The 15486-nt window shown below is 51.5% G+C and overlaps 6 protein-coding genes across 6 annotated transcripts; 4 read left to right on the top strand and 2 right to left on the bottom strand.

Annotated features, from left to right (window-relative positions):
* Nucleotides 1-512: 512 nt before the first annotated feature.
* Nucleotides 513-2272, top strand: PV08_00983 (choline-sulfatase; the record flags this gene model as incomplete). Its single annotated transcript, XM_016375348.1, has 2 exons — nucleotides 513-1452; nucleotides 1503-2272. 2 exons carry the CDS (start codon nucleotides 513-515, stop codon nucleotides 2270-2272), a joined length of 1710 nt encoding a protein of 569 aa, XP_016240624.1.
* Nucleotides 2273-3038: 766 nt separating this feature from the next.
* On the top strand, nucleotides 3039-3896 carry PV08_00982 (uncharacterized protein; the record flags this gene model as incomplete). The annotated part of the gene is made up of 1 exon (XM_016375347.1): nucleotides 3039-3896. The coding sequence occupies one exon, from the start codon at nucleotides 3039-3041 to the stop codon at nucleotides 3894-3896; it is 858 nt and encodes a 285-aa protein (XP_016240623.1).
* A 965-nt stretch (nucleotides 3897-4861) lies between these two features.
* PV08_00981 (uncharacterized protein) lies at nucleotides 4862-6832 on the top strand (the record flags this gene model as incomplete). The annotated part of the gene is made up of 6 exons (XM_016375346.1): nucleotides 4862-5027; nucleotides 5092-5114; nucleotides 5335-5653; nucleotides 5703-6481; nucleotides 6531-6730; nucleotides 6781-6832. The coding sequence occupies 6 exons, from the start codon at nucleotides 4862-4864 to the stop codon at nucleotides 6830-6832; spliced, it is 1539 nt and encodes a 512-aa protein (XP_016240622.1).
* Nucleotides 6833-7089: 257 nt separating this feature from the next.
* Nucleotides 7090-11018, top strand: PV08_00980 (uncharacterized protein; the record flags this gene model as incomplete). The annotated part of the gene is made up of 13 exons (XM_016375345.1): nucleotides 7090-7132; nucleotides 7180-7611; nucleotides 7669-7820; nucleotides 7873-8137; nucleotides 8200-8273; nucleotides 8321-8508; nucleotides 8562-8597; nucleotides 8651-8879; nucleotides 8930-9060; nucleotides 9111-9256; nucleotides 9303-9620; nucleotides 9671-9822; nucleotides 9876-11018. The coding sequence occupies 13 exons, from the start codon at nucleotides 7090-7092 to the stop codon at nucleotides 11016-11018; spliced, it is 3309 nt and encodes a 1102-aa protein (XP_016240621.1).
* A 740-nt stretch (nucleotides 11019-11758) lies between these two features.
* PV08_00979 (uncharacterized protein) lies at nucleotides 11759-13245 on the bottom strand (the record flags this gene model as incomplete). Its single annotated transcript, XM_016375344.1, has 2 exons — nucleotides 11759-13143; nucleotides 13206-13245. The coding sequence occupies 2 exons, from the start codon at nucleotides 13243-13245 to the stop codon at nucleotides 11759-11761; spliced, it is 1425 nt and encodes a 474-aa protein (XP_016240620.1).
* Nucleotides 13246-14157: 912 nt separating this feature from the next.
* On the bottom strand, nucleotides 14158-14997 carry PV08_00978 (uncharacterized protein; the record flags this gene model as incomplete). Its single annotated transcript, XM_016375343.1, has 1 exon — nucleotides 14158-14997. The coding sequence occupies one exon, from the start codon at nucleotides 14995-14997 to the stop codon at nucleotides 14158-14160; it is 840 nt and encodes a 279-aa protein (XP_016240619.1).
* Nucleotides 14998-15486: the final 489 nt, after the last annotated feature.

The raw sequence follows: 15486 nt of genomic DNA, 5'->3' as shown, positions 1-15486 counted from the left end.
ACCAGATGTTGCCATTCCTTTTGTCGTCGCCGTCACTCCATAAAGATGCTCGAAATCTTCTCGTTCCGCGTCACGGAGAGTCAAAGCTGATGTTTTCGCCTCCCGCATCCTCCACAAGGTCCCCTGAGATGGAGTAGAATGATGACAAGATGAAATCGACGTGGGCTGCTGATGGTGCACGCGCCGTACTCGTTCGTTGACCACCTTAGCAGATTCCCCACATACGCGATACCAGGCTGAGTAAACTTCTGCCCGCTGTTGCTGTTGGTGTTGCTCCTACTGCCTCCCTTCATCCTCGTCTCTTCTGGGTGCGGCCTGTCGCCAGAGTTCCAGCACGCAATACAGAGCCCGAACTCGCTCCACTCCTTTGGCCGCCTGCTGTGACTTGCATATTTCTGACTGCTTCCGCTCATTCTGTTCTCTGCTTCTTCCTTCCCTCCAGCTTGCCCGAGCAGATAGTAGATCGTCCTGATTTGAGAGACTCAAGACTACCGACCGACAGAAACGCAATCATGGGTTCCTACGAACCACTCCCTGCCTCTCCTCCCATCTCGCCGCCAAATGGCTACCAGGGCGCGGCAGGCTTCTCAACCCCCTTGTTTCCAGCAAAGCCAAACATCCTCTTCATCATGGCGGACCAGCTGGCGGCCCCTCTGCTGAAGATGCACAACCCAAAGTCACAGATCAAGACTCCCAACCTTGACAAGCTGGCCGAGCGATCGGTGGTGTTCGACTCTGCCTATTGCAACAGCCCCCTGTGCGCACCCTCGCGCATGTGCCTTATCAGTGGTCAACTTCCTTCCAAGATTGGCTCCTACGACAACGCCTGCTCTATCCCTTCCGAGACCCCCACCTATGCCCATTACCTGCGGGCTGAAGGCTACGAGACAACCTTGGCAGGCAAGATGCACTTCATCGGGGATCAGTTGCACGGCTATGAAAACAGGTTGACTGCCGACATATATCCTGGTGACTTTGGTTGGGCTGTTAATTGGGATGATCCCGATCGCCGCTTGGAGTGGTACCACAACAGTAGCTCAATCTTGCAGGCTGGCCCCTGCGTCAGGACCAACCAGCTTGACTATGATGAGGAGGTTCTGTACAAGTCTAAGCAGTATCTGTACGACTATGCCCGAGAAGCTGCCGGCAAGCGGCCTTTCGCCTTGACCGTCTCCTTCACCCATCCGCATGACCCGTACGCAATTGAGGACAAGTACTGGGATCTGTATGAGGACGTCGACATTGACCTGCCCAGTGTGTCCCTCAAAGAGGAAGAACAAGATCCACATAGCCGACGTCTCATGCACGTGTGCGAGCTTGAAGGGCATGACTTCACCGATGAGCAGATCAAGCGTGCTCGACGCGCATACTATGGAGCGGTGAGCTATGTTGACGACTGCATTGGTCAATTACTCGATGTGTTGAAGAAGTGTGGTTTGGATGACAACACAGGTAAGTTGTGTATTCTATCGAAGCCTTACGAGACGCTGACCGAACCTCAGTGGTCATGTTTTCGGGCGACCATGGTGACATGCTCGGTGAACGGGGTCTCTGGTATAAAATGTCATACTTCGAGAACTCTGTGCGGGTTCCCATGCTGATTTCTCACCCTCAACAATTCAAGCCACACCGTGTTTCTCAAAACGTATCGACTTTGGATCTGATGCCTACTTTGGTAGATCTCATCGGGTCAAAGTTGGTTCCAGGCCTGCCAGTGGACGGTTTATCCCTGCTACCTCACCTTTATGGTAGCGATGGAGGTCATGACACCGTCTTTGCTGAATACATGGGAGAAGGCACAGTGGCGCCATTGATGATGATCCGGAGAGGTGACTGGAAATACGTCACGTGTCCGGTTGATCCACCCCAATTGTTCAACTTGCGAGACGATCCTCTAGAACTGAAGAATCTCGCCACGAGTGAAGATCCTCAGACGCAGGCTGTCTTCAAGGCATTCGAAAGAGAAGCGAATGCTAAGTGGGACTTCCAGAAGATTACCGATGATGTCCTCACCTGCCAGCGTCAGCGTCGATTGGTCTGGTCTGCATTGACCAAAGGTCGATTCGAAAGCTGGGACTGGAAGGGGCATGAAGATGGCCGTACCAAGTACATCCGCTCTCAAATTCCCCTCGACGAGCTTGAACGACGTGCAAGGTACCCCATCGCCAGTAATATACCAGCCCAAGTCTCTGTCAACAAGAAGCACGAGGTAGTGGTACAGCAATCCAAGCATCTCGTGGAAATTGCTAGCGACGCAGTCCATTACCGTTAGATGCATTGCCACTGCCTCTTTGGAAGACCCTGACGATTTTACATTTTATGAGCGAGGAGTTCCGGGGGAAGACTGCTACTGCTTATGTATCTGGCTTGCTTAGTCTTCTTTTCTCTCAGACTACAGCATCAGCCCCAAGTGTTTAGCTGCTCCACATTATCTCAAATATAGCATGGGGATTTATGGAGCAATTTTTCGTCGGCCTTGAATGTTTTCTGCTTGAACGCGGTGGCACTTTCTCTTCCGTGCCTTAGCAAGTTACCTGGTGGCCCTTGTGCCCCCTTAGGTATTTATGACTAGACAGACATACATCCATGCTTTAGCGAAAATTGGCACATCACCAGGCCATTTACGAAAACACAAAGCAAAAAAAGAATAAACAAATGAAATCTTATCCGCCAAACTCTTGTCCCGCGCTGTGAACCCGCGCTCCTTTTCTGCTCCTTGTACCGAATACACTGACCGGTTTTTTTTTCGTATGGGCCGTCTTGCATCTACGTCAAGCACGTGATCGGCTCTGGGCTTTCAGAGCGGCCTAAAAGTGCTGCTATTGTAGTGAGCTTGAGAGGCTGGGACTAAATTCATAGCGGGCGATCGACCTGCTCTCCGCCGTTATGCCACCTCGAGTCGCATTTGAATCGCAAAGTCGCTCGCTGGCCCAACTGACCCTCCGTCCGCTCCTTTGTCAATCGCTCGTTGAACAGTTATTCTTTATCCTTGTCCCATATGTTCTTATCCGTCTGCCCTGCTGAGCCTCACAAACGCAATGGCCGACAACGATGATTCTGTCCAGATTGCCGAATCTGGTGAAAGAGACGTAGAGATGGACACTGCCGAAGAAGTTCAGGAGGTGGAAGACGCTAATGGAGAAGGACAGGGCACTGGCGACAGCACAGGAGAAGCCAATGGCGAATCTGCGCCCAGAAATCCTCAAACCGCGTTTCTCGAGTACCTCAAGTCACCGATAGTTGAACTGGTCGTTGGTGCTGGTGACGAACAAACTACCTTGACAGCGCACAAAGCCATGCTCACGCAATCGCCATATTTTAGCAACCTCCTTGCTACCATGGATGACGACCAGCTCGTTCTTGAACTCCCAGACGAATCGCTCGACGCCGTTGGTTGTTTCCTGCAATACCAGTACACCGGTGAATACTTCCCTCGGCGACTTCCCAATTCCGCAGAGGGCTTGGAGCGGGACCCATCTGTACCCGCTGTCGATGACAATGGTGCGCAGCTTCTCAGGCATGCCCGTGTCTACACCCTGGCACAGAAACTGGGAATGCCTGAGCTCAAGACGCTCGCACATTCCAAGATTCATCGCATCGATTCGACCGCAGTTGGAGAGATCGCATACGCAAGATACGTCTATGGCAATACCCCTGCAGCCGACACCACCATCCGCAAACCAGTTGCGGCGTTCTGGGCCACGAGATCCCATGTCCTGCGCCACGAGGCCGAAGCCGAGTTCAAGGCGATGTGCTTGGAGTATCCCCAATTTGGTTTCGACGTTCTGAGCTTGGTGCTCGACCAGCGCGAGAAGAGAGCCAGAGAGCGCGACGAAGAGGGAACCCCGGGTGGTGGTAAAGGAAGAAAGAGAATGCGGCCCAGTGTCAATGTGTGAACAAGGTCCTACTTACCTTCCTTGTCGTTTGTATGTACACGATGCGGCGTTTATGGAAGATTTGGCGTACAGCAAAAGTTTCTGAGTTTCGAATCTATACCACTAGCCAGGGAATATCTCAAAAATACCTCGAAGTGAGTGATCACTACGATTTGGGTGATCGATTATCATTCAAGGAGTTAATGGACACAATGCAAGCGACGCTACTTTGCGCACATCAACGGCCGTTGATGGTTTTGGGCATGGGATGGGCATGTAATCAGTAGTGGCTCCAATCAAAACCCCAGTGGTCTTGGTGTATACGATGATACGGAGCAGAATGGCTCCTCATCTAGACCTTGACAGCATCATCAGGATGTATCCGTACGTCCACATCACGCCGGATATCCACAGCGTGCTGCTATCCGTGATGCTGCAAAGTAGTAAGTTCGATGGGCCGATGATCCATTCAAGCGAGATGCCATAAGTGCGCGCATCCGCACTGATGGTGCCATTTGATGGTTGGGTTCTGCAAGGGCTCGACAAAGTCCGTCTGTGCGAGGCTAAGGTCTGGGTCTGGAGTAACAAATGCAGAGGATCGAACTTTCGCCGACTCAGGGACCTCGGCGGCTGGTGAAGAGCATTAGTTACTACTCGTACCAGGTAATTGGACATTTTACGTACAGATACTCGTCCAGAATTGGGTGATTGCGGGGTGCGCTCGATTGCGCTTGGGGTCGGCTCGAGGCCCACGGGTTTGCAGCTTTCTCGATGCTCGCTACTTCGCCGATGTTGTTCATTCATTCTGTATCACAAGTTCACAACCTTGTTCATGTTCACGTAAATCACTCCCTTCCTTGTTCTGGCCCTGGTGCGCACTGCATGCCATGAGCATGAACGCATGCGATCGTGTCGCCTACCACCTCGACCCGCAATTCCACCTCTAAGCCTCGTCCAGTCTCCGGCCGGTTGCCAAATCGCCTACCATGTCAGATCTCAGAGATGGGCCTGATTATGCAGGCAATGGCATGGACACGAGCGCAGACACCCAGACGTCGCTCTCGACGGGCGGTACCCCTTCTGCGACTCAGCGCAAAGCAAATCAAGCCTCCCCGTCCGACCAACCAAAGAAGAAGCGCAAAGTGAATCATGGTGCGTGTCTAAATTCCAGCATCTCGGTCGTGTGCTCTACTGACTGTGCGCTTTCTGCGTGTAGCTTGTGTCTATTGCCGTCGCTCGGTAAGCCCGGTCTCAAACCTGTCCCCAGCAGCACCGAGTTTCGAGTGTGTAGTGAGACATCGGGTAGGCTAACACAGTACTTTCGGTGGGATACACAGCATATGACCTGCGATTCTGTACGACACCCTTCGTCTCCATTATATTGCGCCTGAACTGCCATGGCGAGAGCTTCTCAAGGACCACAGGCTGACGCGAGCTCCTTCGATGGGGCATGTCTTAGGATCGACCCTGCAAGCGCTGCATCAAGAGAAACATCGGACATCTGTGTCATGACGAGCCAAGAGACGGACACGGATATCAAAAGAAATCAAAGACCGATTCAGATACTGCTACGGGGGTCGACGACAATTCTCCTCCAAAGGATGAATTTCCCACGGCACCAAGCTCCGTGCCTGCACCCGCGCTGATTGATGAATCCGGCCACAATATTCTGCAAGAGAATAGCATTGGGCTGAGACCCTCCACGAATGACACGATGCCAGTCTCGAATCCAAATGCGCCGACGCCAACAGTAGGGCTCAATGGAAACGCCCAACCTCGTGAGTAAGGCACATGTCTGAGCTCGACGCGCACTAATGCCGGGGTTAGATTTCAATTATAATGACCCGTGGCTCGGAGTTCAGAACAGATTTCACGACATGCATACCTTCCACCCAAATTATATGTTTAATGCTAACGAGGTCACGGACGAGTACAATTTGCTCAACGACTTCCTCAGCAACAGTTTATTTGAAGAGACCGGCATGTATTCCACGGACGAGTTTCAAGGGCCGTTCAACGACCCGTCTTTCATGAACACCATGGCGGCATCAACGCTCGGTGTGCATCCTCCTGAGACCATGCTCCCACAGGAACAACAACTTGACGGTTCGACCGCGGCTCAGAACAATGCTGCTCACGGAGCCTTGATTTCTAGACCGTCCAGCGTGAAGCCCGTTTCGGACAAGGCGCGAGAGAAATACTACATGATGGCAGCAGATCCGACCGGGGCAGAACCACCAGAGGAACGGATGCAAAAACTACTCAAAGCCAAGTACGACGCCGGAATGCTCAGACCTTTCAACTACGTCAATGGTTATGCCCGGCTCAACAAGTACATGGAGAAGAACATGAAACAGTCGTCACGTCACAAGATCTTGATGCAGCTAGATCAGTTCAGGCCGAAGTTCCGAGAGAGAATGCAGAGCTTGACCGATATTGAGCTTGTGCTGGTCGAGATGTGGTTCGAGAGGAGTTTGATGGAGTACGATCGGATTTTCGCTAGTATGGCGATACCGGCGTGCTGTTGGCGCAGGACCGGAGAGATCTTTAGAGGCAACAAAGAGATGGCAGAGTTGATAAATGTGCCTATCGAGAGCCTCCGTGATGTAAGTCCGCAAAATATGGCGGCTTGGAGGCCTGCTAATGACTTTATAGGGTAAACTTGCAATTCACGAGATCATCGTCGAGGACCAGCTGGTTAGCTACTGGGAGAAGTTCTGTGCGATCTGCTTTGATCAGCAGCAGAAGGCTATGTTGACGAGCTGTATGCTACGAACGCCAAACGCCAATGGTGGACAGGGAGAAGAGATCCCCTGTTGTTTTTCTTTCACGATTCGACGAGACAACCACAATATGTGAGTATACTTGATTTTGTTTCTGGCAGGATGCTGATGTAGAACTACAGACCATCCTTGATTGTCGGCAATTTCTTGCCCATGAATCCGCCAAAGCATTAAAGGATGCCAGATGGCAATACCTTATGTATATCATGCCATTAAAAGCGGGTAAACAAAAAACTTGAATAAACGTGCTGGCTGAGACTCTCTCCTTTTCTCTATGTTTGGTGCTTTTCGTGAAAATTGAAGGTTGGGATTTCAGGTGGTGGTGCACTTCTTACCTGACCTCGTCATCCATCACGGCTTGAGTCCCTTCGCCCTCTTTCGTAGCACCAGACGATTTCTCGCATTCTGAAAGGTCCCCGCCATCATCTGCAATGCCCATCCAAGATATTGCAAGCAAAGTGCGATCTGTACTCGGTACGTATGCCTGAGAATTCTTTGCGTCCGACTAATAGAGGAGTAAGACTTTGCACTACATCTACAGCATGTCCTCGAAAAGGACGTCGATGCTCCATCCCAAACCATTGCAGACACGTTATCATATGTCCAAGCTTTGCCTCTCCCTCGCAAAGACCTCTCACCTCAGCAACGGGTTGACTTCGATCGGATCGGAGTTTCATTGTGGAACACGTGCTGCAGATTAGGCAAGAGTGATGGAACACAAGATCCGAAGCATCTGGCGACCAGTAACATGTTCCAACTCCATACCTCGACCTCCCTGACTGATCTCGGCGAGCAGTACGATGTTTCTCCTACTTCCTTGTCGAGAGCGCTTCGAGGTCCCATGGAAAGAGTAAAGTTGACTACTTCCTGTCGACTCTGGGTGCAATCTCACATGCCAACAGATGCTTTCAACCTCTTCCGGCACGCTCTGAAGACCTCGAAAAGCTGCCTCGGTACAATTGATCATCGAGAAAACCAGTGCTTTGGTCGTTACTCACACATTTTACTAGATGCTGGATTGTTCGATCTCGGTGCTCGAATTGTGGAGCATTTGGCGGCGAAAGACGAAGAACTGAGTGAGATCAAACAAGATGACAATAATGGCGAAGCTGTGCTAAGCAACGCTTTGCGTGCGGAATATTTACTCGTACGGATCGCGCTGGTTCGTAACATGCCCTTACATCTTTGACGGGCGAGGTTTTGACCACAAACAGGCATGGAAGCAAGACCGTATCGAACTTGCGGATCACTTCAATGCACAGCTCGAAGCTGTTGAGTCAAATATCGACCTCGGAGTCGTCAGAGGTTTGATCGACCTGTGCTATGAGATTGGAAGTGATCGCCTCGATCAGAATCCAAGGCAAGGCCATGTAGCAACAAAGTGGCTACGAAGAGGTTGCGAACTTTCAGATCAATACGATGCGGGCGTTGTAGATGCTGACGTACACGAAATGAGACTCGCTTTGTTGCACACGCTTGGTAAGGCTGGACTTCTGCTTTTCGGGCGATTGATACGCAGCCTTTGCTGAAGTTGCAACCAGTAAGAGCTCTACGTTCTAGTCAAGATTTCGAAGACCGTGACGAGGCTTGCAGGGTCATGGTGAAGTTGAAAGAAGTGGGGACCTCTCGATTGTCGAGACTTTCACAGGCTGATTAGTCCAGGAATTTGGTCATAAGGCCTGTGTCATTGTCCTCCAGCTGGAGATTCACAAGGAGGATGGCAGGACGGATGTCGACGCATTTTATCAAGGTAGGAGCTCGTCACATTCAGGTATTACCATCGTACTGACCTATCAAGAGTTTTTGAAGCTGGTTCGATCCGCCCATTTAATCCTGTCGAACCACAGATTGTGGGTATTACCTATACCGGATAATCTGTGACGCAGAGTACTGATCGTGCTAGGATCATGCATTATGTTCACTATCTAAAATCATTGAGGTGAGGCTGATTTCGTCTCCACAAGTTGCAATGCTGACATACATTCTTCACAGCATTCACCATGCCATCGAGGCTCTGATGACTTACATCACGACAAGATTGGTGGTCGGAGAAGAGCACGACTGGGTAGACAGTGCCATTATAGTTTTGGTCTGGATCATGACTCTCTCGGGGCCTAGCAGCCCATCGAGGATCCATGATCAAACATCATGTCGGTTCAATCAAATCCAGTCGGCAGGACGCGTGAACATGGGGCCGGAAGCTGCGCAAAGCGCATTTGTTGTGAGTTGCAAGCTGGTATGGGTAGGAGTTCTGTTCTCTGACTCTAGTAGCTTCTCTGGAAACGAGTTGAAGACTCGTTCAACCAGGATGCAAAACAGGATGCGGTAGAATGGTGTCGTGCTGCCCAGCATGGGCTCTTCTCTGGCGGTGTGCATGTTGAGAATGCTTGCAAAGTCGAGAGGTATACACGATCCACTTCCCAGTTGCAGGAACTTGGCTAATCGTGCACAGAAAGGTCATGCAGTGTTACCTAGACCTGTCTGACGTGGAGGCTGCTTCCAAGGCTTGGAATACCATGTCAACGAGAGGGAAACAACACTTCCTCGGCCGATATCTCCACTATTGCCTAGCACTTCGGAAAGGCGATGACGCCGAAGGTGAGTCCACACGATCTCCGGTTGACTTTAAACTGATGAATCCCAGTGCGTTCTGCATTAAGTTCTCTGTCGATGGTGCACGACGATCGAAATCGGATTCTCTTCGTTGCTGTTGCCGAAGCTCTACGACATGGCACGAAACCCCAGGCAGCACAGTTGCTTCAACGGATATTGGACAAGTACAGAGAGAACCTTCCACCGGAAGTTGATGCATATGCTCTGCTGAGGTGCGTTGGAATAAAACCCCATGTACATGCCACTGACGGTTCAAGATTTACGGCTCGGCTTCTGATCTTGGCTCTTTCGGAGCCAAGTGAAGGTCAGGATGAGCTTCATCGGAGGCTGTGTGGAGTGTTCAAGTTCGGTACGATCGAGCTTGAAGGCCTTGGCTGTCTTGATACTGACCGTGCTCAGCTTCGACACTAAGTCAAAACACCTCTGGCGGGAAAGGGGTACCACTCCAAGAATGTAGATGGTTCCAAAAGACAGCCTTCAGTTGTGCAGCCCAGAATCATAACTCCTGGCCAGCAAGATACTTGATCGACATTCTGCAGTATTCGTGTCAGGTAGGACTAAGAATTTGGATTGAGAACTTCGACCGGATCTAAACATACTCCAGTTTGCTGTCGTCTCCGATGTTCGAGCAGGTGCTCCGTCCGAAGAACAACTCAAAAACGAACTTGACATGTGGGCCCTGCAAGTAGCTCTCTATGTGGGTGAAGCAAGGTCAGCCTCTCCGTCCTGGACGGTTGAAGACATTCCGAAAACCTCGTATCTCAGCAAGTCACCTCCCTCGCCTAGAGATATCAAGGAGTTGCTTTATCGGAACGCGTTCGACAGATTCTCGACCATGCAGCGCAAGTTGCAGGAGCTGCCAGGAGATGAGTCCCGGAGGACAGCAGAAGACATGAAGCAGAAACTCATCTCGATTTCACCTCTCGCTTTCGAAGCACTTCTGTTCCTGACGGCCACAGACCCGGCCGCCACGAGCCATCGTCGTGACTTTTTTTCACTTCGCAGCCTCCTGGGCCAGATCACCCAGCTTCAGCCTCCAAGAAAGACTTACTCGTGTTTGGCAGACATGATTCTGTCCGCTGCTTGTCGTAACTCCCCGGGCGGCGACGCGATGGACCCTCCAGTGCAGTTTCCAACCTCAGCGGTGACCCAGCTGCTCTCGACGCTCATCCAGGGGATCCGCACCCAGTCCGGCTACGACCTCTCGCAAGCGTCACGCTGGATCCGATGCGTCGTCCAGGTCCTCCTGGACGGGCACCGCGACGAATTTGCCGTCGTCGACACGGAAGATGAGATTGGGCTGGTCACGGTCGACACGGTCGTGGATCAAGCTTTGGGTCTTGCCCGTTCGGCGGCGGCGGTGCCTTGTTCTCCCGTGCAGGATCACGAGGCGTATCCGGCGGAAGAGCTCGAATGGCTTGCCACCACACTGTTCAATCTCTCCATTGACCTATACGTGGCGTCTAGTGAAACAGAGACTGATTCTGAAATGGCGGCCTGTCAAAAGCACAAGGGCGGACGCCACGGTGGCCACGACGAGGACCGTGATGGCGATGCTGATGGTGGTGGTGGTGGTGACGACGATGCATACCGTGCTCATTATAGACAGCCACAGTTCTGGGCAAGAAAGGCCATCGAGGTCGCGGAGCTGTTGAATGGGGGTGTGAATGTTCATGCGAACGGGGACGGAGGGATGTTGGCACGGCTTTTGAGAGAGAAATGTCAACGCCTAGGCTGGGATGTGTAGGTAGTATCGTATTGGTATCCTGAATGGTATGTGTGCTGAACCCACCAAGAAAGACCCCGAGGTTCTTGCGTATATACACAACCATATTACAGTCACACTCTCCACGCCTGTCGGAGAGTGGTAATCTTTTTGTTATCTCCACGAAATGATCCCATCTCTCTCTCTCTCTCTCTCTCTCTCACACACACACACACACACTCTTCCCCCCTCTGTCCACCAAAAAGGTCTCTTCGTCGTCGTCGTCGTCGTCCTCCTCCTCCTTCTTGTGCAGTCAGTCGAACTGTCCGAGCCCGCGTGACTTGCTAACCACATCTCCCACCTGGTCCTAGAGATTATCTAGGCAGTGGCACTCCCATATTTTGCGGTACTCTGTACCAAGAAGTTGTCGGAAAGAAAATAAAAAAAAAGGTTCATCGCTCATTTTTGCCACCTGTGTGTCCAAGCTGGCCTATGCATCAATGCCGACGGTGGCAGTTCAGTTCATCTCAGAATCGAAGGGGGGGTATCGTTGTTGGAAAACAAAACTTGAGGTAGATCACAGCAAGGAGATAAATCGTGCCTAGTCATTGGTTGCGCCTCTGACTTGTGTCATTGGCCACATCAGTCGTGAAGACCAGGGGCACGTCGTTATTGGTTTGACACCGGGAATATACAGAGAATTCATGGATTTTCTTTGGCTGCACGACCACCACGTCTACCATCCTGTCCAATGTAAATTCCACCAGTGCCAGTCATCAGTATCATTGTGCATTTGCGTCGTTGAGGTCTTTGGGCCTGCCGGTGTGAATGTCAAGGCCAAGCTTCATCCTTAATTCGTACACCGTTTGCTTGACGCGAAGGACCTTCGCCACAACAACTTCGAGCTTTTTCATCGTACTCTGTTTACCGTGATCCTCAAGTTCGGGTACCAGGTCGTACAGTTCAGCGTAGGCTCTGGCGGTAGCGTCGCGACGACGCTGTTCGGAATTCGTGTGGTTGGCTTTCCTCTGTTCCTGGGTGAGTGGAACTCTACTACTGACAATTTTCCTAGCAACCATCTTCACTCTAGGTCCGGGCTTGGTCGGAGATGATGTCGTATTTGAACTAGCCTTCTTTTTCTGGGCAGCTTTTGACTGTGGGGGAGCAGTGATCCTCCGGCGCCCCCGAGTGGGTGAGGACGAGCTTAGTTGTTCGGGAGTGGCTTCGTCTTCCTCTTCTGCCTCGGCATCTTCTTCGTGATCGTCGCCTTCACTCTTTACGGGCGTCTGTGATTTGTGGTGCGAGAGCGGCGTAGGTGGCTGTGTACTTTTGGCCTTGTCGCTTTTTGTCATAGAACCTCGTTTCCGAGAGCTTGGTTGAGTCAGGGTAATGCTCTGCTGCCCATTCGTCGGTAGATTCAATCCTGTCTGATTGGGCTGATCTTGCTGGAAGTCGTCAAAAGTCCTCTTCTTTTGCCAATTGGGACTTGATGGCTGCGTATTGGGCCTGGTGCTCGGCCGAGTGTTTGGTTGGGTGGTACTTCCACTCGTCGGCTCAAAAAAATCCATAGGGTGAATTTTCATTCCATTGGGAAGATCCGGATCAGAGGGATTATGAGGGGCCGCATAGCCGTTGGGCTGAAATCGAGCATCGGTACCAAAAGCCATCGGTTGCCGATTCGGCTGCTGGGGGTTTGGCATTGCGGGCTGGTGGAAGTCTTGTTGCTGCCATGTAGCTCCAAAAGCCGGTTGCATTGAGGTTACTGGCTGGATATGATTGGGTATAGGATTCTGCATGGACGGATCGCCGTACAAGTGACTGTGCATGCCAGGGTGTCCGATACTTGTGTGGCGAAAGTTGTTGAGATCATGCCCAAGCATGTCGCTGCCATACTGAAACCCTCCGCTCTGCAATGGATTGGGAGCAATCATAGACTGAGGTCCCAAATCGGTCTCTGACCCAACGAACAAAGGTGGTATGCCAAAGTATTGGTCGTGTCCCGTAGGAACGAATTGAGAAAAATGTTTTGCAGGGGCATTCTGGTCGAAGTCGTTGAAGAAGGAATCGAGATTCTGGTTTTCGGTTGCATTGAGCAAGGGCTGACCTGGTGGAGGGCCTGGAGTGATGAATTCAGGCAGACCTAATCCGTGTATATTCTCTTGTTGATCTACAAGTAAAAAGTAAGTCAAGCTTCCCGGAATGCTTTGGATCTGACAGGGTGTTTCCTACATCCGAATGGGAAATTCGGCTGTCCACCATGGGACGACATGCTTTGTGTTGCCAACATCCACGTGATGCCACTGCGCCACCTCTTCTAGGCTGCAAGATGCAGCCTCGACCACAGGTTGTCCTCAGATGGGTGGGCTATATGAGGATCTGACGTGGTAGGTGGAAATAGACTCGAAGAGCGGTAGTGAATAGTGGTTGAGGCGGGTATTCTCGAGCGAATTCTCGGCAAGTTCAGCAAAGTGGTCGGCTTCGAGAACTTGGGTCGAATGCTAGCATGGACCTGGTATTGCGCTGAAGGTTGACCAACGATTCACCTTGCTCCTTGTGGTTGAATGTTGTATTGGAGATCTGTTGGGACGCTCGTCTCTTTGGGCGGGCCGAAGCTATTGCGCAACTGTAGGAGGGGCAAAGGTGGACAAAGTGAGCGGGAGTCAAGGGTAACGAGGAAGGATAAACCTGTAGAGAAAGGGAGGTGTAATAAGAGGATGTTCAGACCTAGGAAGTCCAGCAACGGGGAGTAGAGAGGCGGAAGTGAACAAATCTTCACATGCATGTGAAGGCTTGACTGAGCACGAGTACGAGTTGATGCGCCGGCTCTACGAGTCATAAGAGCGAACCCCAGTCAGATGCGAGCAAGGCCTGCCCGCTAAACTTACTAAGGAGAGTTCCCTCTAACTAGGCACTAGTACCTAACCGGACTAGATGACCCCGCCAAGACTTTACCGAGCAGGGTTACCTTCACCAGATGCTCCGAGGCACCGCTGCGGACTACAGTTGTCAGTAGGTACCCAAGGTACATTGCCCTCTGCTCTCGCTATGACGATGGGGAGTCTGAGGAGTCCAAGTATTCATTGCAAAGAGACCCCCAAGACTGGGTCGTAGATCAAATCCATAGACTTGGTCTTGCCTTCATATATACCTACACATCACTAGATGGAATCAGATGTAGTCGTCAGACCATCTCCAGCTTCCGCATCCCCCAGCAGCCTCGCTCGCCCTCAGTACTCTTGGGTGCCCAAATATAACGACCATTCCTTCTCTGCTTCCTCCCCGACATGGTGACAACAGCGGTCCCACGTCCATCTATCCAGTGCATGGGGATGTTTTCAATCAATTTGTCCGACAGAACCCACAGCACCAGCCAGATATGCCCAAGGATTTCAGCCCAGGTGAATAGTCGGATTCTCCAGAGACCTCGTCGAACCTGTTTCCTTACTATAGATGTTCCCCATCCCGCCTTGCCGTCCTTTATGAAACGAGACACATTCCTCCAAAGCTGAAGGAAGTCTCTCCCCGAACACAGAGAGATAGGTTCATCGTTGCGACGCTTTTGTTGTGCCTGTCTCGGATCCGGTGTCGTCGGAGACTCGATTATTCCAACCAAGAACTCCCAATATCCTCTTTCTAATACACGGACGTCCCTAGTGACGCAATATGGGTAAAAGTGTTTTGAAAGCGGCACCCGTACAGCTAGCTTTCGTAAAGTTTTGGTGACGTGAGTGACAAATCTTGCGTGGCCACCTTGAGGATTCGGCCCGTGGATCTGATCAGAAAGTTGGGAGGGAAAACTCTGTCTATGCCGTGGCTGACGAGCTCTGTCAAGCGGCTGAGAGTTGGTCAACCCTTCTCCGTGCCGGTGGCGGGTAGGTGTTTGCTGAGAAATCTCTTCATCAGGTCGGCCCATGACAGGGTAAATTGGACTGGAGAAGCCTATCGCCGGCTCGAATCCTGGCACAGTAGCCCTGTTATTGCAAGTCGGAGCTTGCCAGTGAAGTGGTTGCGAAGGCGACATTGTGGACGGCAAAGAACTAGAATTATCTGCAGGACGCACCCTGGGAGCGTCCAGGTGCTGCGTGTTTATACATGGATTGTATTGAAGAGGCTGCCCACAGCCCACAGAATGCTCATTTTCGGGAGCAAGGAGACGTCGCCGTTTAGGACACCTCCTCTTCTCGTAGATATTGCAATTCTCTGAGTGATGAGGAACTAGATGCCCAGTCGAATATCCAGTGTTGGCGGCGGTTCGATTATGAGGCCACGCCTCAGGTGATCTCGAAGGCAGCGCGCCGGAGACATTGGCAAAGGGCAATGCCTCTGGGCAAGCATATCCTGCTGGCTGCAAGACAGTGTGCTCTGAGTTGCAACCTAGTGCCTGGTCGTTCAGAGAATGTCTGGCTGCTTCAGCTTCAGGTTTGTGTGATTGTCTAGGCAAGAGGTCAGTTGTATGGCGCATTTGAAAGGCAGACTGGGGGAATGGGAATTAGGCGCGATAAAGAATGCG

This window comes from Exophiala spinifera (genome assembly GCF_000836115.1).
Source record: "Exophiala spinifera strain CBS 89968 unplaced genomic scaffold supercont1.1, whole genome shotgun sequence".
NCBI lineage: Eukaryota > Fungi > Ascomycota > Eurotiomycetes > Chaetothyriales > Herpotrichiellaceae > Exophiala > Exophiala spinifera.
Note: the sequence above shows the minus strand (reverse complement) of the source record. Positions and strands in the feature narration are given on the sequence as shown.